Source organism: Clavelina lepadiformis, chromosome 7, assembly GCF_947623445.1.
Source record: "Clavelina lepadiformis chromosome 7, kaClaLepa1.1, whole genome shotgun sequence".
NCBI classification, from domain to species: domain Eukaryota; kingdom Metazoa; phylum Chordata; class Ascidiacea; order Aplousobranchia; family Clavelinidae; genus Clavelina; species Clavelina lepadiformis.
In genome coordinates, this window is record NC_135246.1 from 19,503,635 (window position 1) to 19,525,173 (window position 21,539).

Sequence of the window (21,539 nt, forward strand, 5' to 3'; positions counted from 1 at the left end):
TGGAACGTCAATGTTTTATTAAAAAATTGTCTGTTTTACTCTATTTGGTTCCTTGAACACCTTGATTTTATCCAATTTAGATTTAGTTTAGTATTAAATAACTAAAATCAATGTATAACACGTCCTTTCTTCTGAATCCTTACCGCCGATTTTAATTTTAAGAACGGTCTGTGTGACTAACTTATGGTAACTTTGTTCATTTACAATGGGAGGTTGGTGCTAATACAAGGGCACAAAACATCAAACCAGACTGTAAAGTAAATATACTAACCAGCAAAAATTTTAAAATTGTTTATCGCCTCCAAGTCAATGCAAACTTGCCACCAGTGTAAGCAACCAGATTTTCTTTATTCATTATAAATTGGTGTAAAAAGAAAAAGTTAGGCGTGCACGTCGATGAATCTTGTGCATGCAGGAACCACACTTCTAGCCCTACTGGAAAGTTTGCTTTCTGCGCGCCCAAACATTCTAATGCCAGAGTTTGCACCATGCCAACGTAACACTTATAATACAGAACAGCGTGGTCCAACTTCTTTTCATTGCGGGCCAAAATCTGAAAATTTTTTATCTTGCGGGCCAATGTTTTTAAATTAGAACTGAAGAACAATGTGACATTGATATTAGAACTGAAAAAAGTTCTTTTTTATTAAAACTGAAATTAGAATAGTTCAAAATTTAGCTGATAAAATTTAAATGCTGATCAATGTGACATCTGCGGTCGAGGTTCTTCCTCGACAATAGTGACTATCAAAGCTGACTATCAGTTCGCGGGCCAAAAAATCGGTGCTCGCGGGCCAACTTTGGCCCACGGGCCTGCAGTTGGACCACGCTGATACAGAATATAGGGCAAAACAGCAATTCTGTGTCAGCAAATTGGCACAAAAGCCAACTTACTGCGCCGGATTTCTATTCACATTACACAATTTTTTTTAGTAAGGATTACTACTGATGTACAGCATTGAGGCAATTTTCAATCATCATCAGTTGCTTGAACACACCACCTGCTCGTCTTCTTAATTTTTCGCTTTTTCAAACTTATGTTTTACGGATTTAACTAAGTATAGGTTTAGTGGTCGTGCTAGTTGTTACCAGCAATTAAATTATTAACGCTATTTTTCTTGAGCAAGTTTTAAGAATTTTCGGCTTTGTCAGTTTTTCCTGTTCATTGGCGCGTGTTAGTAACAACTGGCTTGATTTTTCGTCCCCATTGCACTTTTGACGAAAAGTAAATGAATAAGTGACTACTATGGCTCATGAATCCGAATCTTTTTTAACTTGGCACAACTCTAAAAAGGAGAGCTCCATTTTACTACAACCTGATTGATAGATTTCTAGCCTAAAGGATGCCTTTGTATACTAGACCCCAGCTACTCAAATTGTGACGTCACCTGGTTGTGCACTTCTGCACTAGAGCCAGTAAGTTGGAAATCTGGCACTAGGCTTCAACAACATAGTTTGTCAGTCTGTAATGAAGAGACGACAAGCTAGGCTATAAAAATAACTTTATAAGATCTTTGTTAAAAAAACATTCCGCCAGTCTAATAAACATGCATAACTAGGAAAAGTGGTGTACAATAAAAACTGAAAAAAAACAGTACACATTCAAAAAGCTCTGACGTTTGTTACTGCAGTTAGCCTAGGCCTGTAACGTATTCGGATGTGTACTGCACAAATGACCGATGAGGCTTAAGCTTCGAATGTCTTCACTGAACTCGACTACAGAGGGTGAAGGAAAATTTTAGTATTACGCAATACCCAGTTAAGATGCACCACCATGGTGAAATATGGGATTTTCGGTAGCCAATTTTACCTTCCTTTTATTCAAGCGAACCCAGTTCTTTTAGCGTAAGGTCAGTTGTAAACCAAAGATTGCTGTTGGGTTGAGTGCGCATGCTCAACTACATCCGGGATAGCAAAAATGACGTCATTGTTTTTTTGAGTTTGTTTTGTGCAATTAACTAGATTTTATCGCTTTTGAAGTTGTAACGTTTGTTGGTTGCGCTCCTCATGTTTTTTTTGTGAAAGAAAAATAAATATCTGGCATACTCTTTCATTCTAGAATTAATAGAAGTATGATTCAATTTCAAATTTTGATTCAATAACTCAGAACTCAAAAAATGGGGTTCCTTGCACTACCAATCTTTTAACCTTAACCATTTTTTGTCGTTTTACGTATAATGTAACCAACAATTCTGATTAGCTATTGAATTATTGGCCTATTTTATAAAATCCTAGTAGTAACCAGCAACGTAAAGGAATTTTTCGACTTTGGTTAAGAAGGCTCGTATTTGCAGATTGGGCAACAAAAGCAACTATGCTATTACTTAACTTACTAGCCTAATCAAACTGTAATTGCACAACGAAATAAATCTTGATTGTTGAAGAGACTTTTCATGAAAATATCTGTATGCTACCAGGTCTAAAAGACGTGTCAACGAATATCAAACACTGTGACTAAAAGAAAAAAAAACACAATAAAAACATTCTTTTAAATAAAGCGTGAAGTTCTCTGCTGCCACCAAGCGGTTTGGAGTGTGGGACGTTACAATGCTTAGGTTGGGTATGATCACTGAAATAAAAAACCAAACATTTTCATAGATAATGCTGACCAGTTCTCTTCCAATAGTAGAATTTTTTGTTGTTTGCAAACGTATTTCTATTCCGTGAAAAAAGGATATTACCAAAAAACTGAATAAGCCTTGCATCTCGCTATAAGTCACTGTTGTATTCTTATGTAATCATTTTCCGTTTGACATGACAGTTTATTTATATCCAGGGTTACCATTCCGTGCTTATTTCCAAGATTTGTGCTTATTTTTGTCTTATTTTTAGGGCAGGGGTTCCTACTTTGAGCATTTCGTCCCCTTTAGTGAACTATTTTGTACTCAAGCAATACCAAAATTAAGAACATGCAAATGGTGTGTTTTTTTAGGAACATTGATTGCCTTCTCATGATGTGCACTGTTTAAGGTAAATTTAATGTATTCTTCTTTCGCTTCCTAATCGTCCTTAATTTTGAGTCCAGACCGATGGCAACCCTGGGTTGGTTTATACCTGGGTTGGTTTAGTAGAGCATTCTTCATTGGCATACGTCTGACAGGTAGAATGACGTTTGTTTTGTACTCGTATCACCAAAAACTATGTTAATGATCTTTATGTTGATCACGAACAGCTGCGGATATTGCGTAGCGATGACAATTTTGCTATAAAGTGATTTATTGTTGCTCGATTTCCTACAGAAGACTCATTTGACCTTCACTATCCCATTTAAATTAATGATTGTTGCCTAACAAAACACTATTGATCTATCTTGCGTGTGATTAACAGCTGGAAATCTCTGTCGATTTTGTCAAACTCATTTGGCTTTGCCGATCGATTACTGCAAGGATTTGGGCTTTGGGTTATTTGCTTCTACTGATGATAGTGACGTCACTCTGTATGTTTATTTTTGTCTGATTGGACGCGGTTTCAATTCTTTCTCCGTGCGTTATTCGTGTTATTTTACTTTGTTTTTTATTTCATGTAGGGCTACGAGGAAAAGAGTAATTATGCGTCGTGTAAGTAGATATAAATAATTAATCCATGTTTCGTGCTAAAATCATTATCAACTTCTGCTACTATCGCTTAATAATTTCCACATTGCGGAAAAACTATATACTTGTAACATACAGGCCTACTTCATAGTTATGGTATTACCTTACTTGTATCTCCCAGGATTAGCCTACCTTACAGGAAATCCAAGTGCTTGACGTAGCGCCAACTATAAGTAGACGTAATTATAAGCTGTGGTTAGTTGCACCGTTTTGTTCCCGTATACGACAGGAAATTTTAGCAAGATAGTGTATGAATGCATGATTTGACCGAAATATTTTGGTTTGTTTTTTCTAGAATTTGTTTTGTGTAGCTGGCGAATCGAAAAAAACATCACCCAATATTCCCTTACCTTTAACCACAAAGCAATACGTGAAGTCAGACGAGCACTCGAAGCTAAACGTTCTGAAACGCTGTGTTAAGAACTCGTGTAGAAATAAATAAAGTATATAGACTGTATGACATGGTTATATTATTTTTAGACTTTTGCATTCTCACAAACTTCTTGCTTTATACCACTCTCCAGGTATGTATAATAATGAAATAGCGTTTGTCGTTAAAAAGGTAACAGGCGAGCCCCATATTTAATTCCCAGCCTTGGGAGATGAGAATTGCTCCAGCGGCACTAATGAGAGGATTGGGCCAGTTTCTTTCTCTCGATCATCTTCTGCCTTCTACATTTATTTCTGCCTGTACGACTTCACCCTGGCTGATGGAGAAAAAGCGCTTTTGCGAGATTTCAGGCAGGATCTAACAATTGCCAGACCAACGCATCAACCTCTCGGCCACAAGTTGTCTTTGTCGTGCTACCAATGCTATAATCTGCCCAATTTATCAACTTTCCTTCAGTTGTCGTAAAAGTTCAACAATTTTTCGTGGCATGATGGAAATGCTTTCCCTTTCTCTCTCGAAAAGCAAAGTGAGGCCGATCAAGCAGAAATCAAAGGGCGTTTAAATGTGTCCTGTAAAGGGTTTTACACTTAGTTTAAGTTTTGCGAAGTTACCGCTTGTGACTGACAGACTAAATAAACTTGCAGATAGAAATGCAGCAAATAGAGACATAATAAACTTTATTATGTGTTTAATGCATTACTCATTAGCACCGACAGTACAGCAAATACACTAATACAGCATAGGCCTAAAATTACTATTTTAACAAACAGAGTTAGTGAGAGGTGGGAAGTGACGTCAGTTAGCCAGGGCAGTTTCCTTTTTCATTTATGATTTAGCCAAGATGTTATTCAAACTCGAATGGGATAATTTTGTCTGATTGAAATAAATAGTCAGATGAAAATCAACGTAATTGTTCACTATACAACTTAATGCTATTCCTGACATAAACGATAATTTATATACCAACAAAGTGTTATTAAGATCACAAAAGTCAAACCATCATCAAGGAAAAAACACGATTACCTTGGAATAGCGTGTAGCCGTATACATGAGCTCGCCACTAAACATGTGATTAGGAAAGATACTTCGGCTGTCACTCATTTGATAGCAAGAAATGCAGGAGAAAGTTAAAAAGATGATTAAAACAAGTTGATCAACCAGAGCTGTGCTGATGCTGTCTCCTGGAAAGCCTCATCCTCTCAAATCTACTCTCCATCTCCTCGAGGACCTTCGGTGTGTACCGGACGACCAACTTCACACTCCCCTGAGCAGCTTTCAGGAGGTCAACAGCTTTCTCGTGGCACTCCCCTTCAACCGACTGTAATATGACGTAAACAATGATGTATATGACGAAACAATGATGTATATGATGTAAACAATGATCATCGACAAAGATACAGCATCAATAAAATGACGCAGGATGGATGTGTAATTGAGCATTATCCTTATCAATCTACACAGGTTGGCAGGGAGTACTTTGAAAATACCGACGGTACCGGTACTTGGCAAAAAATGTACCAACGGTTCTGGTAATAATTCAAAAAAGTAGTTTGGTACTTTTTGTACATGGATCCTGTTGCAAGTGCAATTATTGCCACATTATGACCCCGTTAAAGGTCACTTCAGGTCAAAAACTATGTCAATTCACTCTTTGCGATTTGGGTGACATTTTTAGATTAAAACAAACAGCGATAAAATTGGCTTTAAGTTTTAAGTAAAATGAAGTTCTAAAAAACCTCCTTCTCAAAACCTTGAAGAAATCATTTTAAAAGTACCGTGACTGACTTATTGAAAAAGGTAATTCGGTACTTTTTGAAAAAAAGTACCGACAGTACTGGTATCAGTACTGAAAAAGCACTGCGGCACAGTAATTCAGTACTACAGTATCGCAGTACCGACGCATTGCAAAAGTAAATGTGAATTTTCCATGTTTTGAAGATATTTCATAACTCAGCAAGTCAAGGACGTTTGAGACGTAACTCACGAAAGCGACTTTGTTCGGCGATAGCTAAACCTCTGGCCTGAACGATATAGAAACATAAGATAAATTACCACAGTTAATGACAATTCCCAGGAAATAGTGCATACCTTCTTTAGCAATAAAATTGCCAACTAAACTGTTCCTGTTGCAGCACCTAGAAACTTATCGTAAAATCAAATTGAAAAACTGCAAAATTTGCAATCACTAATAGCACGAGGAATTTTCACTTAAACTGTAACAAAATCTTGTGCGTTCTCGTACATGTTGGGTCAGTATCAATTTGCTTAAATGTCAAGTGGACATATATAAGTGTTTTACACAGTTCTTTTAAGGTGCTTTTGAGGACAAAAATGGTCGCTCAAAAATTATACTTTTGCAACTGCTGCAAAAAGTAGCTGTTGCGGTCCCTTAAAATTTCTTTAGGTCACAAATGGCTGCACTACAAAACCCTAACATATACATCCACATTGTGGATGTATTATTCAAAGATGTATTTGAAGTGATCAAGTATTGTTGTAACATCCATCTTAACATGCTAAAACCTAACGTAATTAAAACGTCACCAAAAGCTTAGGAGAGCGGTGAAAAGTAACAATTGATTTAATACCAAGAAAGACTCGATACAAATACCAAACATTAAATTATTTGATGTAATTAGACGTTTATCACCAAAAATGTGTCGAAAATTTGCAATATCTTTGGATTTGTTTGATTCTGTTGTGACAAAATTAAATCAAAATGTGTGATAGCTGGTGTTTGGTTCAAGCAGGTATAAATGCCAGCTTGTCCATTCTATCAAAAATAACTGAGTTGAATACCCAACCAACGTGTATATCAAATTATCACTGTCATATTTCGACAAGAAACGCCATATATTTTCAAACAGTTTAAGATTTCTCTGTCAATTGGAAGAAAATGGAGCAAAAGGTTGAAAATTATGGTGATTAGGTTGAAAATTAGGCTATACATCAGGGTTGCATAAAAATTACTACAAACACTGTCACTTGCCTTATACAATCTGCTGTAGGGTTATTACCTCAAATATTACAGTGTATTATAAAGAATGAATTTGTCACAGACAAAACATTTGCATAAGTTTATCACAAAAGGGCGATTTTGTGCCATATCTGCAGCATTAAGATCAACATACTCTTTTATCTAAACAGATTGCACTTCCAGCTAAGTAAGTAGCATGTTTCAAGATGTAAATTGGTTTGGACCAGTGATTTCCAACCGCGACTCCAAGCTAGCCTTCTTGCGGCTCTCATTGACCCCTGAAATCTCACAAAAATTGTAAAAAATCTATTTATAGTAATTAGGGCGATTATTTTTTGACTTGTCAAAAAAAGTCGAAAATTGGTCAAAATTTGTGTGATTTGTGTAATTTTTCTTGTTAGTGTTGCTACTCGTTGGTACATTATTTCGTGCTTTAAAATTTTTGTTATAATTACTTGAGTGTTTTCATGCGGCTCCATGCGTACTCTGAAGTTTGAAACTCAGCCCCGACAACAAAAAAGGTTGGGAACCACTGGTTTGGACAATTATCAAAGCAACAATTAGCACAAATGTATGTGAATAAACAATAATAATGATATCTAATTAAAATATTTGTGTCATGAAAACCTACCACTCCGTTGACCGACAGCAACTGGTCGCCACGCTTGAGCGTACCGTGTCTGTCTGCGACGCCACTGGGAATGATTCGTGAGATGTAAATTGGGGAGTTTTGCTCCTTTCCACCCATCACGTTAAAGCCCAGGCCTTCGTCAGTCTTAGGGAGTTCAACCACTCTGGGGTGTGCGTGACCTTCACTCGCAGCAAATGCTGCCACTGTTGCCTGCATGACACAGCACGTTTGTGATGTAAATGGTAGTGAGATATTTAGCATGACACAGCACGTTTATGATGTAAATGGCAGTGAGATATTTTGCATGACACAGCACGTTTATGATGTAAATGGCAGTGAGATATTTAGCATGACACAGCACGTTTATGATGTAAATGGCAGTGAGATATTTAGCATGACACAGCACGTTTATGATGTAAATGGCAGTGAGATATTTAGCATGACACAGCACGTTTATGATGTAAATGGCAGTGAGATATTTAGCATGACACAGCACGTTTATGATGTAAATGACAGTGAGATGTTTAGCTTGCCCAGCAAATTGTATTCTTCTAATTATACAAACTAAATTTTGAAAAGTTACGAAAACAAGTAACTTTATATACTTTTGTTACCAAAAAAGAGTAACAATTGTTATTTGCTGGGTTCATTCAAGTGGAGACACATTAAATCATTGGTTGTCGAAATCTTAAAAACTTTTGTCTGACACACCCCTTGATTTAAATGAAACAATCCCAACTAAAAACAAAGTGAAGCTGATAATGTTCTGGAACATACCTTTGCAGTTGCATTTGCAGCAATGTCAGGACTTGCCGATATATCAACGGTCTCATAAACATGCTCGTAAACTTCGCGTACCGCCTGCAAAAACTCACTGCGAAGGACAGCTTGCAATTGTTCCAACTTCTGTGTCGGAACTTGGCCACTAGACTAGAAACACAACAGTAATGCCAACCATCATTATCATGACCTTTTCTCTCCGCAGTTAGGTTCATATGACTTTGATATATTATGCAAGGCTTATCTAGTGCAATATAACATCAATCTAATCATTAAAAAATTATCTCGTATGCAGATTTGCCATTAACGAATGATCGTCGCATTTTTGTATTTTGCTCCATGGATATATTAATGCGACATTTTACGAAAATTAAATATAACAAAGGTAATATACTATAGGCCTATACAAACACATATATACACAAGAAAGCCATATTAGTGCAATAAGAAGCTATTTTAGGGACTAGTATAAAGTGTTTTAAGCTAAGCCAGCCTATCACCAAGAGACTATTACCGGTACCTTCAAAATATCGATGAGCTCACACGCTCTAGTGATGTCACGTTCCAATGTCAGTGGTTCCGAACCCATTGTCATATTCCAGCTCTTAATCAAGTGTGAGGTTTAAGGTCCTAACTGCCTGACAAGATATTGAAACAAAGGTATAGTAACTGACTAAGGTGTTCAGTAGGACTGTGCTGAGGTAAGCACTATATGTGTTAATACAAGCAAATATCAAACAAGTCGAAGCAAACAATTTATGAGATTACTGCCATCTGCAAAGAAAAATATGTTACCAATGCGAGAGCCTGCTTCGTCAGTTGCGCTAAGTGGACACTCGTTAGGACAACAGTAATTTACGGAATGACGAAACTGAGGAAATTAAGTAATGCAATATTAATTTACGTAAAGTGAGGAATTACGGAAAAGTGCCAACACTAATTTGCGGAATGTAAGAAATTTCGGAATAATTTTCTTCGTTGTTTGTAGTAATGCGACGTAAAATGTGTAAGCTTTTGCGTGTGATCTGCGGCGCGTTAGACAGGCTAATTTTGTTTGGCACATCAAACATTGTTTAAAATAATCATTCTAGATAGCATATACAAACCGAATTATTACATTTAAACGCGCCACAGATACCTCGCAAGCTCTAACGCATTTCACGTTGCATGCTACGCTGACCAAGTAACGTGACTTTGTATAAAACTAGTCCAGTACATAGGATTCAAACCACTGTAAAAGAAGAGCTGTGCAACAGTACCCAGACATATATGTTTAGCAATGACACTGTTGGAATGTAATCGATAAAAGCGTAAAAGTTCGTGATTTTTAAATTAGTAGTTTAAAATAGGTATGGTATAGGCTACTGTAAAAAAACACTACTTAATTTTCCCAGAAAATTCCCAGGATTTGCTCATTAGTTGCCCAGTAATACTAAAATTTTGTGATCTTTTGGAAACATACTTATAACCAAAGCCAAGCGGTGAACAAATTTTTACAGTAGAGTTTACAGCAACAAATGCTCTGTCACTAATATTGTTAGTTAGGACCATAGATATCCTATACAAACACTAGATAAGAAGAGCGATCTAGTGTTTTATAGGATATCTATGGTTAGGACAGATTATGTGAAGACGGTGTCATAAACAAAAACCTTGAAATGTGTTTTAAATTGGCTTCTATGTAACTTCCTGTAATAATACATTTTTTATTTTTGTGCACATATGTTTTCTTGTAGCTATTGGAAACTATACTCACGGTTCTTGAAAATGTATTTTTTAGCACCTTGCCAACAAATAGAAATAAGGTTCAGTTGAACTTGTATACGTTTCAGACTAAGAAGCATCAATTGCCTCATGCAAATGTGATAAATTATGCGTGGTCGCATGATTACGTCATGGAAGAATGCATATTCTACACTGCTCGTTGTGTATTTGCATAGTTAATATTTTTTTAAGATATATTTTTCAAATTTAAGCCTTCTGGTTCTAAGAAGCTGAAGGTGAAAGTAAAGAACAAGCAATTTGAAGGTGAGAAAGTAAATTTAAGAAAGCAGTTTAGAGATGGGAGAATGAATTGGGACAGGCAACTTGAAATTGATGATATGAATTTGGTGAAAATCCATTTAAACGTGAAAAAGGAAGTCGGCAGTTGAAAGATGTAGCAGGAAATCCGGAACGTCCATTTAAAGATATAGAGGCAAGTCTTAAGGAGCAGTATATTAAAGAGGCTAGCAGGGCAGTGGTTTACTGCCGAAAATCTAATTAGTTGTTGACATCATCACCAATCCTGATGCAAGCTTACTTTCTTTCCTGCCTCCTAGTTTTCCAAAGGAAAATTGAGTTTTATGTGTATCAGTATAGTTCTGATTCAGCAGACAAAATGGAAAATTGGAAATGTGACAATGTGAGTTGGATCTGTGATGGTGTGAAAAACCTGTCACATTGGGGAACCTGGCTCCATAGGGACAGCGGCTGTGATAATATTTTACATGTTCAACCAGCGTTTGTCAAACGATGCATTGAACATTATGCATAGAAATCTAGCGTACCGACGGACGGTTGAGGGGCGTGCGGTTGGGACTAGAGAAGAGAGGCGGGTTCGGGGGCCTCATCTGAGGAGGAAGAGGCAGGCAACTCAGACTGAGAATACATCGATGGTAGGGTGTCAAGTGGTGGTGGTTGCGACAGTGGGGCATCGCTTTGCGTCTCCTTTATATTGGAAATGTAGAAATAATTGCAAGATAAGAATTTGTAATCAAATCAACACACCAGTATACCTTTAAAACTTTTAAGGTATCTGTAATAGAACGCCAACATTAATTGCTACTGGATTTAGATAAGAATACAGTTTTTGTAACATATACACATCGTCTGATCAGATTAAGTTCTATTTCTTATTTTGACTGATATGTGGAAAATTATAAAAACAAACGAACGTTTATTAATTATCAGCGAATAAACACTGAGAGTATCTTTGATATATCACTTACAGCCTGGCGGTAGTGCCTCACAGTTTCTTCTAATTCCGCTACTTGAGCTTCCAGAAGACTTTTGTCGTGTTTTAGTTGCCTATTTTGACCCTGTTTAAAATTATAATAGCAGTGTCAACGTACTGTAGTTCACAAAAGAAATGTCTACGTACTGTTTTAAGACTAAGTTTTACATCAATTTGGATTAATAGGTCAGCATAGGCCTACTTACAATATATTTTCAACTTGCTGATAATATCGAGCTACTGACAAGTTCAATGACGTAACACTAAATGACATTGCCGACCTTCAGATACGTTACAACGGACTGGAACCCAGACGTAGTAGTTTTAATGGTCTTGTTCAGCCAAACCTCGTCTCCTATATAACGGCCGCATATTTACACGATCATCTTCTTAGCTGAAAGGGAAAAGATTTGTGGTGTTGTGGTGAGCCATGATTATTGTGTCCGATGATTGTAATGAATAAATTGTATTGAAATTGTGAAGGGATAAATTTGTTTGAGATAAATTAGCTGAAAGTGTAAATCTAACCGTCATGACAAATGTATAAGGAGAAGTGTAAAGGAAGTGTCTGTAGATGTTTTAATTCGCTTGTTATAATCACTTTATCAATCGATACCAAATTTAAGAAATCGCATAGAACGCTGAAAAACAAAATGGTTATCACTTGAAATTCTTACTCACTGCAATAGTCCTATTGAAAACATATATTTCCATAATGTATCGTTTATATTTCTTTCAAAAGCTCAAACATTTTTTGTTGATTTTGCACAAAAAAATGTTTGAGCCGTGATAATGCATGTCTAGCAAATCGTCATGTTTACGATAGACAGTTGGTGAAACTACGTAATTAGAAGTTTTGTAATAACTGTAAAGTTAAAGGCTTGTTGGTGATAAGTGGGGTCAGATTATATTTGATTTGCTAAGCAGGGTTGTCATTCGAACAAGAAAATATTTCTAAAAACTTAATGAAGCCTTTTTGTCCCAAAGCTGTTCGTTTAAAGCGATTTTACCAATTGATTTAAACGTTATCAACCGCTTCGTGTAAAAACGAGTGTTCGTCTTTAATTACGAGTTAGGCTATAGGCGATAAAACATTGACGAGGCTGTCGCTTTGGAAATTAGGCTGCAAGATTCGCATGCCTGGTTCTTATTTGCTTTGCTACAAAACATACTTGCAAAGAACGAAAAGCTTTAAAACGAAGAAATGTCTGGATGGGTTGCAGTGCAGCAATGGACATAACAGCGACTGTCGGGACAGTCAGGACAACTTCTTCAAAACAGCAAAAGTCTTAAAACATCCATTATTAAAATAGCTATTTCTACCTTAACTCATTTCATAAAACAATGACTTAACTAGCGAATTAAGCAAACCACAATTTGGGACTGTACATACTTGAATAGTCAAGTAAGAGTTCTCATTTAATTAAACCATTTTAATCGAGTTATCATTTAGAAACCTATAAGTTACTACATTCTAACAATCTAACTTGTACAATGAAATATGTAAATTTCACCTTAATATACTTGCAATAAGATGTGATGGCATGATTTCTTTTATACCTTTTACCGTATAATTAATTCTAATTGTAATTCTTATTCGTATTGTAATCGATTTCATAAATTGCCACAATTTTTTTGCACAATCAAAAAATCTCATTCTTTCACAATTACAGGTTATTTTGCATTTCCCGTTCCACGTTAAATTGATCATTTTTCTACATTTAACTCTTTGTTGTCTGATATTTTGCAGTAGCTAAAGTACTATGTGGTTGCTCTTTTTAATTCACTGGTTTGACACTTGGTTTGACCCATTGACGTTTCTTGCGGTCGCTCTTATGACAATCGCTATACGCCACCTACCATCCATACATGAACAATCACGTTCAATCGCCAAACACGTTTCTAGGCATCAGCTTAACCTTAACTTACTTCTCGCTTCTTTCAGCGGTTTACAGCAATCAACTTTTTCTCAAAGGTTGTTCGAGTTTGGGATAAGCGGAAGACGCGGTCACGTGAGATGTGGAACCTTGATCACCCTAAAAAATGCGCTTTGATATCGACAAATGGCTCAAGCGTAATCGTTGTTGCGAGCGCCGAATATTATAAAACGTTACAGATATTTTTTAGAACAATTTATATGAGCAGTACATTGAACTTTAAAGCTCATTATTAACCAAGTTACCCTCAAAACTTCTGCAAGCAATTGGGTCAAAACAAAAATTGTGAAACTTGATAAGCCGTGGTAGCGCTAGGTAGCGGCAGAGGACTTTTTGGTCCATTCATGGAAAATGACACTCGTTCTGAAATTAATTTTGGACCATTCTTTGCTCAAGAAAAATCAAAAACTCAAGTGAATCGCAGTCTCGGTTCAGATTCAACAACGGAGCCCACAGATAACATGACATTTTCCTTGCGCTATTTATCTGTAGAACAGTATTAACAGGTCACATGCCAGATGTCATTATACAGCTTACAAGAGGTTCTTAGCCCTAACGAGAAACAGGATAATTTTGGAGCTTGCAGATAAAGTATTTCTAGGTGCATAACCACCAAAACGTTTAAAAATGCGTTTTTTATTTCAGGGACGGCAGTAATTATGACGCAACAATATACTGTTTATTCGTTGTTGATCGCCGTCGGCCAATGGTAGACTAGTTGTGCTTCTGAAGTTCTGCTAGTGAGATCGTTGTCGGTTCGGTAACATGCCGAGTGGTTAAAGCATGAGCGTGTGGCGAAAGCTTTGAATCATTTTCTTACAACGCTGTGGTCTTGCGTTCATCGTGTGCTGTATGTAGAGTTATTCCGAATTATGAAATCAGCAAATTGGGTTTCAGAACTATACACTTGTTTTGAACAAAACCCAAAATCTACTATACTGGACATAACATGTGCAATTTTTTTAAAGTACAATCTTGCTTTTATTACTAAATATGACAGAAAATGCTTTTAAAGATGTTTACTGATGTTACATTTTCAAGAATATTAAACAAAAAATGTTTTAAATTTCTCACAGCTTCATAAATCTAAGTTTTTGAGCGTTTTCGGTTTGGAGGAATTCCCACATTTAGTGAATCGTTTAAGTGAAAATTTTGTGGTTCATGAGCAGGGTCAGAAAGTTAAAATTTTTCAAAAGTTTTTTTGTAAGTTTAGTTTTGGTTGATACAGCATAGGATTAGTCTATTTAACTTGAACTTTTTAAACATGACCTGAATATGAAGAAATGGAGAACCCTATAATAGTGCCCATGTTTACCTTCCATGACTGTGGTACAGCACAAAAAGACACAAAGCAGCAAATATGTTTATATCTTTAAGCTGTTCCTGGTCCATAACTGAGGTTAGCTCGAACGTATTTTATTGATTGACCACGGACTAACAACACGTGACGAAGCACAAGCAGAAATTGATGGATGCTCCGGCAAAATAAGGAGGTGTCCTTCCACTGCCTGACTACCTAGAAAGTCGCTTTTTCCTATTCATTCATTTTATTTTTAGCCATAGTTGCTGGGGACAAAAAATTATGCTGACTCCGATAGTAGAACTTATTAGCAACGATGTTAATACACCAAAACTAAAGCAAGGAAACGTGGCGAGGCCTCGAAGGTAAAAACATGCATCATGACAAATAAGTTTAAGATTGTCAGCACGGCCACCAAATCCACATCCTACAACGAGGCTATACGATACTTTTCGCTCCCCACGGTCAAGGTTGAAATATAAACGACACGAAATAACTTTTGTTTTGGTCGAGCCAAGTCAAGCAATCGAATTTTCCCGAAACTGATATTTGGTATGTTTATGGTATCCTACGGCAGAAGTCTTTGCATGACTTAACTTAAGCTCGGCTCTTAAGCTTCTTCATCGCTCGAGCTCCTATTACCGAACTTGTCATTGCAAATATTCCATTAGATGCACTTTCTGGTATTTTAGTTTAGGCAACACTGATATTATGACTTGTTAAAAGTGGTAAATGACAACAAAAACGTGTTATTATGAAGTCAGACTTTTCACTTTTGTAAAACGTAAGAGACGAAAGGATTTTGTTCACAAACGCTTTAGCTAACTAAAGCTTTCGCAAATGCCACATACAGTAGCTTTAGTCTGCAAAATTAACTGCAGAAGTAGAGGCTTGTAGCTCAACCAGCCTATATCACTGAGGATGCAAAACGATTTCTTGACTTTTTGTCCATAATTGCAGCCTTTCGCATTGAAATAAAGCTGATACGATCCTGCCTCCTGGTGGCGCAGAAGAGACCGGTTTTGAATAGATCTGGTGCGTGGCCTGATTTCCCATTTTTAAACTTGTTCAAAGTTTCTTGTAAAAGTATCGCGATTACGCGGAAGAATAAAAACACAATTTTAAACGCGGTGAAGAACTACAAACTGAGCAAATCAAATTTTTATTAAACGATGCAATAAAATCCAAAACGTTATTGCCATTGCCGCTAGATAACACTTGAGAGCCTAAATAACACTAAGTAATAGCCTAATAATAAGCCTAATAGCTTAGAAGACAAGGATAACATAAACGTGGTAATAACGTAATAACATACAAAAAATATCATCCTAATCAGATTGTAGATTTTCCAAACATACAGAATTGTACAACAGTATTATCAAGTTGCACTTGAAAACAAAAGCCAGAGTTAAATCACCTACATTTTGCATGAAAGAAAAAGTAAGATAAATGAAAAGCAATCATTGTATCTGTAGGAATTTTATAAATCTTCTCACTGCTGAAATCTCAGCAAGAAATTCTTCAACCACAACATCCTGTTTTCGTTTCTTCAAGCGGCATGTTCAAGTCCAGGCTATTCAAATCGATGTCTCTGCTCGGGTACGTTTTGTCATTGGCCAACATTTGACCAACCAGAAACTTTGCCGCTTCTTCGACGTTTATGTTTGCCTGCCATGGGAAAAAGGTTGAAGTTATGTCCCCAAGTCGCGCAAACTGTAGTACAGTACGTAAAGTCATGATTCAGACTTGACAATCGGCAACAAACGTACGAACGTGCCCGAAAATTATATGAAATAAAGTTGTGCAATAGCTGCGTATGAAATATCATCACGCTGTAGCAGGCTGTTTACCATCGTTCTTGTTTTTCTCGCCAGCACAGGTCAGTCTGGTTCGAGCCTCGTAAACACCTGATGACGTAATGTTTTGGCATTCTTTCATCGTGGCGCTACGTGCTAATTTAGATTCCGGTAAACACTTCGTACGTGATGCCAGCCATAGTCAAGCTTTGGAATATTTGACCAACCTTTGCCGACGTTTCATACCAGGCGGCGAAACCTTTTTCTTTGCAGTATTGGTCCATCTGAGACTTATTCTTGGTCAAGCCCTCTTTCATTTGGTCGCATTTGTTTCCCAAAAGCACTGCCGGGATATTCTGCCCATTGGGCAACGTCACCTGAACAAAAAGATAAATTGTCAAAGTCCGATACGCGATCGACATCACGTGCATATAATTTGTCATTACATGTTGTTGTAGAATGATAACCACAGTCTGTGGGCAATGTTTTGTCCATTTTTTAATTTCAAAAAGAATAACAACAATCAACAATTAATGAAAAAAACAATAACAAACAAATAATGAAAAAGTCCGAAAGTTAACTGAAGGACAAAATATGCAAGTTCCCAACTATAGCGCCACCTTGCTGTCCAGGTCGTTTTTCCATTTATTTACCGCTTCGAACGTCGATGCTCTTGTGACATCGAACACAACAAACGCGCCAACCGCTTCTCGATAATAAACCCGCGTCATATTCCCGAATCTTTCCTGTCCTGCAGAGAGCACAGTTAGCCAAGACAAGAGAAAAATCTTATGTCCAGTAGAGTAAACACAGATTTTGACGTCATAATAGAAAGCAAAAGTGAAATTATACACTGGAGGGCAGCAAACTTGTGGTTGCGATGTGACAGATACTGACAGGTAAATTGCAATGATAGTTTTCAGTACTTTAACCGCAGTTATAAGGAATGATTAATTTCACCGAGTTTACCGCGCAGTTTCTTCATTTTGGCTTAATCGTCCACTTTCAATTACACTTGCCCAAAAGCAATAATTGCTTTTATGACGTAATAATGATTGTTTGTTGCAAAAACAGTTTTAACACCAAGCAAAATAATAAAACTGAACATCAAATACGAGGCACAACTGGTGAAAAACAGTTAACCCAATTAAGTTAATGGTTCAATGAAACGTCAGCAGGCGATTAAGTTCTGTTTTTCACCAGTTACATTTGATGATTATTATGCCTGGTGGCAGCCATATTGTAATAAAGCTGAAGTTAGCAGAAAAGGTAGGCATAGGAAAGTACAATATAAAACACACGACTATTCTAGCTAGTTTGTAATCAAAAAGTGCTAGCCTCAGCGGTGCTTATTCTTCGTCTTTACAATGTTATCAATGGTTCAAGTAAGGTCGCAGTTGCCAAATTGATATGATGCGTTTAACTTCACGACAAAGACGCGTTTACGATTTCTAATAAATGCCGCGTACCAATGAAAGCATTTATTTATGAAAGACACCCGGTTCCTAGCGTTCTTATCTTGAAATGTGCATCCCTATACGCGCCAAGGATAGAATTTAAACATTTTTACAGCCATTTTATAGCCTCTTCAATTAACTGAAGCCACTAGCAGCTTCAGACTTGCAGTCAGGCAAGCATTTATTTAAGTCACTGTTTACCTGCAATGTCCCACAGCTGTAGCCTTATCAGGGTGTCGTCGTTCCAGTGGATAACTTTAAGTGCAAAGTCAACACCAATAGTCGCCCGGTAATGCTGCGAGAATATCTGATGGACATACCGCTTTATTATGCTTGTCTTGCCCACTCCCAAGTCGCCTACTACTAGCACCTGTACAATGATGACGTATTAGGCAGCGTTAATACTCTATAGTCTATATCGTCATTGGAACGTCGATGACGTCATAATCTAATCGTCGAACGCTTTTTGAGCGACTGTTTAAAGTACAGAGGGTACCTTGAAAAGATATTCTTTCTTGTCTGCCATTGTCAGGCGTCAAATCAAACCCAGATGTTAACACCTCGCTTCAAGATTCCAGGTGAAACACGAACAAGCGTCTGTATATCTCTGCACTTTGCTTAGTACGCGGTCTTTAGGTTTTAAAACAATGCAGTTCAATCAATGCAAGCTTCGCACAATTGATTTAGATTTGCACGCACTAGCTTTTGACCCGATGTTCTTTATTTCTTTGTCACGTGAAAGCTCAGATTGAAGATTAACTTTAAGCGCGTGATATCGCTTTATTACGTCATAAAAGGATGTTTTAAATAATCGTTGAAAGCAGATTATTATGACGTATTATAAAACAGTGTGGTCAAAAAGAACTTCCCCATGAAAGTAAAATGCTTTATTCGACTTCACAAATCATAAGTACAAAGCAACATATTTTAGCCTAATGTTTTCTTAAATTGAAATTTCAATTTACTGTCAAGGTTAGCGCAACCAGGAATCGTTGACAGACGTGGCCAGTTGATAAGAGAGGCTTCTCTTTGTACGGCCTCGAGCCGCGCCAGCTGAGTTGGCTTTAGTTGTGTAGGATATGATTCCGCCAAACAAATAGAGCGTCATGCCGTGTAGCAATAAAGCGGAAGCGACGTAACATGTGTCACGGACGAGTGATTCCTTCACTAAAACTAAGTGGATGACAATAAAACCGCCTAGAACCTGAATCAACGCGAATGAAACGCGATGTAATATTGACAGCGCCTTTTCCGCCACAGAGTTCCTTTTCTTTTTATTGTCGGATATTTTCAGTCCGCGTTCTCTTCGCCACGCGGCGGCGCCAATGCTAGCTGCTGATGAAGCCGGCTCAGACTGGAAAACGTCGTTGGTCCAAGATTCTTCCTTTATCTGGCCGTCAGTCGGGTCGGAGATCTTCATCAGTCGAATTGTGTGCAGAAATATACCGGGCAATTCATGAACTAGAAGGTTCAAGGTCAAAAGCCAGGCGATGTCCGATGATTTAGCCAGCAGGTGGTGCGATAGAGCTTTCCTCTGTACGTTTGTGGGCTGGTTCCACCCGGAAGAGGGGTGCATGTCCATCATCAGGGGAACCACCGTGTTTCGCCATCCCGCCATTTCTATAGAGATTGCTCTAATGCTGAAGACAACGATTGCTAGCGACAGACAACTATGAATTAACCGTATCAAGGATGAATTGTTCGAATTATTTTCCAGTTGGTCCCGTTTCTTGCTGTCCAAGAATTCTCTCAGCAACCAGTAGGTGGAGTAACTATGGTAACCGAGACTTGAAAGGAGCAGGAACGCGTGCGATTCGACGTCATTCATGCGTGACGTGATGAGCAGGAAAGCCCAGATCGAGACGAGGACGGAATGGGATAAATCAAATAAACCGCGAATCGATTTTAAGATTTTCTGCTGGCATGATCGGACCACTTTTAAGCCTCGTCTATCAGAGCCTGCTGCCGCAGCTTGACCGGTTACGGCGAGTTGGTTTAAACTGAAGTCCAAGAAGAAATGTATGATTGTCCAGGAGAAAAACGCCAAGCAAGTCTGTAATACACTCTGCTGCCATAAACATATCAACAAAATCATCTTCTTGTAAATAGACTGGTCTTTTCCCAGTCAGACCATTCATTCTCACACTTTTTTTCATTATGAATTTATGCAACTCAATTGCATTATGACGTCATAATAGAAATTGTTAGCCATCAAGACACCAAGGTCAAGCAATAGATTGTAAGAATGTTTTGTCAAAATGCTATTTCCAGGTCTTTGTCTTTGTAGAAAAGTTTTTTAGAACATCAGTGACTGTTTTACGGTAAGTACCGGTATTTCATGCAGCCCGTTGTTAAAGATAGACGGTTGGGTTAAGAGAACGTACGATTTTTTCCGGTGAAATAATGACAGTTTTTCCAAAAATACAAAATCACAAGCAATGCATAGGTTAACTAGTGGGGCATATACAAAGTCCACGTCAGAACTAGGAATTATTACATCATAATTTCTTCCCTTTCCGTCTCTATATGGGCAATAGGGCATAGTCTTCACAAACAGATGTGCAATTGCATACTTGACTCGAATAATTGACAATGCAGATTGCAGACCATCAGTGCAACGTGGTTGTTTTCAAGTTAGTGGCTTTATTTGGGCCTTGCAAAAAGCATCGGCAATTTGCAAAAAAGTGATTCTTCATCGAATACGGTTTTGCATTCAGCTATGTTCTTTAGACCACGAAGCTAGACACGTAACCAACGCACGGTCATGCTCTATCATTCGAGTAACCTGTAGCGCTGCTAGCGGCCCACGTGGTAATAAGTAAACGTGCCGGCTGCACGTTGTATAGTGACATCACAAACGTGTAGATCAATTGCAGCATTCAGGGAAAGTTTATTGATGTTTTAGAGATTTTGTTGAGAAATTGTTCCAGTATTAGATGGAAAGCATTGCTGATAGAAGCTGTTGGTGGTAAAAAAGTTGATTTTTTTAAATGTAAATTAAATCAATTTGCTTAGTAACAGCCGAATGACAGATTGTTTTGAATTTTTGCAAAATTGTTGTGTGCAAAAGTGTACACAAGCACCCTGCGTGGTTTTATGCACGTAGTTAGGTCTTAAAAATTCTGATGTAATCTGGCTGCAGCATTTTACACTTGAGTTTTACTTTGCAAAAAGTGAGGTTTCTTGCATGAAGAACTTGGCTGTGACTAGTGAGGCTGGGTATGGGCTTTGCATATTTTTACTTTGCTTTTTGAACCTAAATAACTACAAGTAACTGTATAAACAGGGCGTAATTAGCCACGTTTGGAGCTGCTACATGTACCGGACGCTTTCGAATGCAAAAAAGGTAAAGATGTTTGTCGTCACAAAATTTTCACAATAGCTTGGTATTTTTAAGAGTTTAGACATGTATGATATTGTTGTGACCGCCATTGCAAATCCTAATTGGTCATTATCATTAATTTTTATTCTATTTATCTAGACTAGATGTTTGGACATTGCAAGCAATTGATTAGTGCGCACTGTACGCTTCGTCAAACTTATGCAATGACTAGACTGACGATTTGCACAATATCATGACGATGACTGGCCAATGCCCACTTAAAATGATAAACGAAATTTCAGCGGCTAGCCAGCTAAAGGCACGACTTCATAAACATTATTTCTTGGAATGCTGTAAAAA

The 21,539-nt window shown here is 37.5% G+C and overlaps 3 protein-coding genes across 3 annotated transcripts; all 3 read right to left on the minus strand.

The window, feature by feature from the left end:
* Positions 1-4,644: 4,644 nt before the first annotated feature.
* Positions 4,645-9,135, minus strand: LOC143465793 (protein lin-7 homolog C-like). Its single transcript, XM_076964264.1, has 4 exons — positions 8,893-9,135; positions 8,370-8,522; positions 7,593-7,802; positions 4,645-5,302 (listed from the first exon to the last, which is right to left on the minus strand). Exons 1-4 carry the CDS (start codon positions 8,965-8,967, stop codon positions 5,138-5,140), a joined length of 603 nt encoding a protein of 200 aa, XP_076820379.1. The 5' UTR covers positions 8,968-9,135; the 3' UTR covers positions 4,645-5,137.
* A 6,604-nt stretch (positions 9,136-15,739) lies between these two features.
* Positions 15,740-18,523, minus strand: LOC143464702 (ras-related protein Rab-32-like). Its single transcript, XM_076962633.1, has 5 exons — positions 18,354-18,523; positions 18,059-18,227; positions 17,021-17,151; positions 16,628-16,777; positions 15,740-16,272 (listed from the first exon to the last, which is right to left on the minus strand). The coding sequence occupies exons 1-5, from the start codon at positions 18,381-18,383 to the stop codon at positions 16,126-16,128; spliced, it is 627 nt and encodes a 208-aa protein (XP_076818748.1). The 5' UTR covers positions 18,384-18,523; the 3' UTR covers positions 15,740-16,125.
* Positions 18,524-18,692: 169 nt separating this feature from the next.
* Positions 18,693-19,973, minus strand: LOC143464701 (uncharacterized). The gene has a single exon (XM_076962632.1). It carries the CDS (start codon positions 19,950-19,952, stop codon positions 18,831-18,833), a length of 1,122 nt encoding a protein of 373 aa, XP_076818747.1. The 5' UTR covers positions 19,953-19,973; the 3' UTR covers positions 18,693-18,830.
* Positions 19,974-21,539: the final 1,566 nt, after the last annotated feature.

What these genes read in the sequence shown, in the direction of transcription:
- LOC143464701 (XM_076962632.1), bottom strand. Translation starts at nt 19,952, where the DNA reads ATGATTTTGTTGATATGTTTATGGCAGCAGAGTGTATTACAGACTTGC.
- LOC143465793 (XM_076964264.1), bottom strand. Translation starts at nt 8,967, where the DNA reads ATGACAATGGGTTCGGAACCACTGACATTGGAACGTGACATCACTAGA. An exon ending in AGCTCATCGATATTTTGAAG is followed by an intron (nt 8,523 to 8,892) that starts GTACCGGTAATA and finishes TTGTGTTTCTAG; the next exon opens with TCTAGTGGCCAAGTTCCGAC. An exon ending in TGCTGTCGGTCAACGGAGTG is followed by an intron (nt 5,303 to 7,592) that starts GTAGGTTTTCAT and finishes GTCATATTACAG; the next exon opens with TCGGTTGAAGGGGAGTGCCA.
- LOC143464702 (XM_076962633.1), bottom strand. Translation starts at nt 18,383, where the DNA reads ATGGCAGACAAGAAAGAATATCTTTTCAAG. An exon ending in AGAAAGAATATCTTTTCAAG is followed by an intron (nt 18,228 to 18,353) that starts GTACCCTCTGTA and finishes ATCATTGTACAG; the next exon opens with GTGCTAGTAGTAGGCGACTT. An exon ending in ACAGCTGTGGGACATTGCAG is followed by an intron (nt 17,152 to 18,058) that starts GTAAACAGTGAC and finishes TGCTCTCTGCAG; the next exon opens with GACAGGAAAGATTCGGGAAT.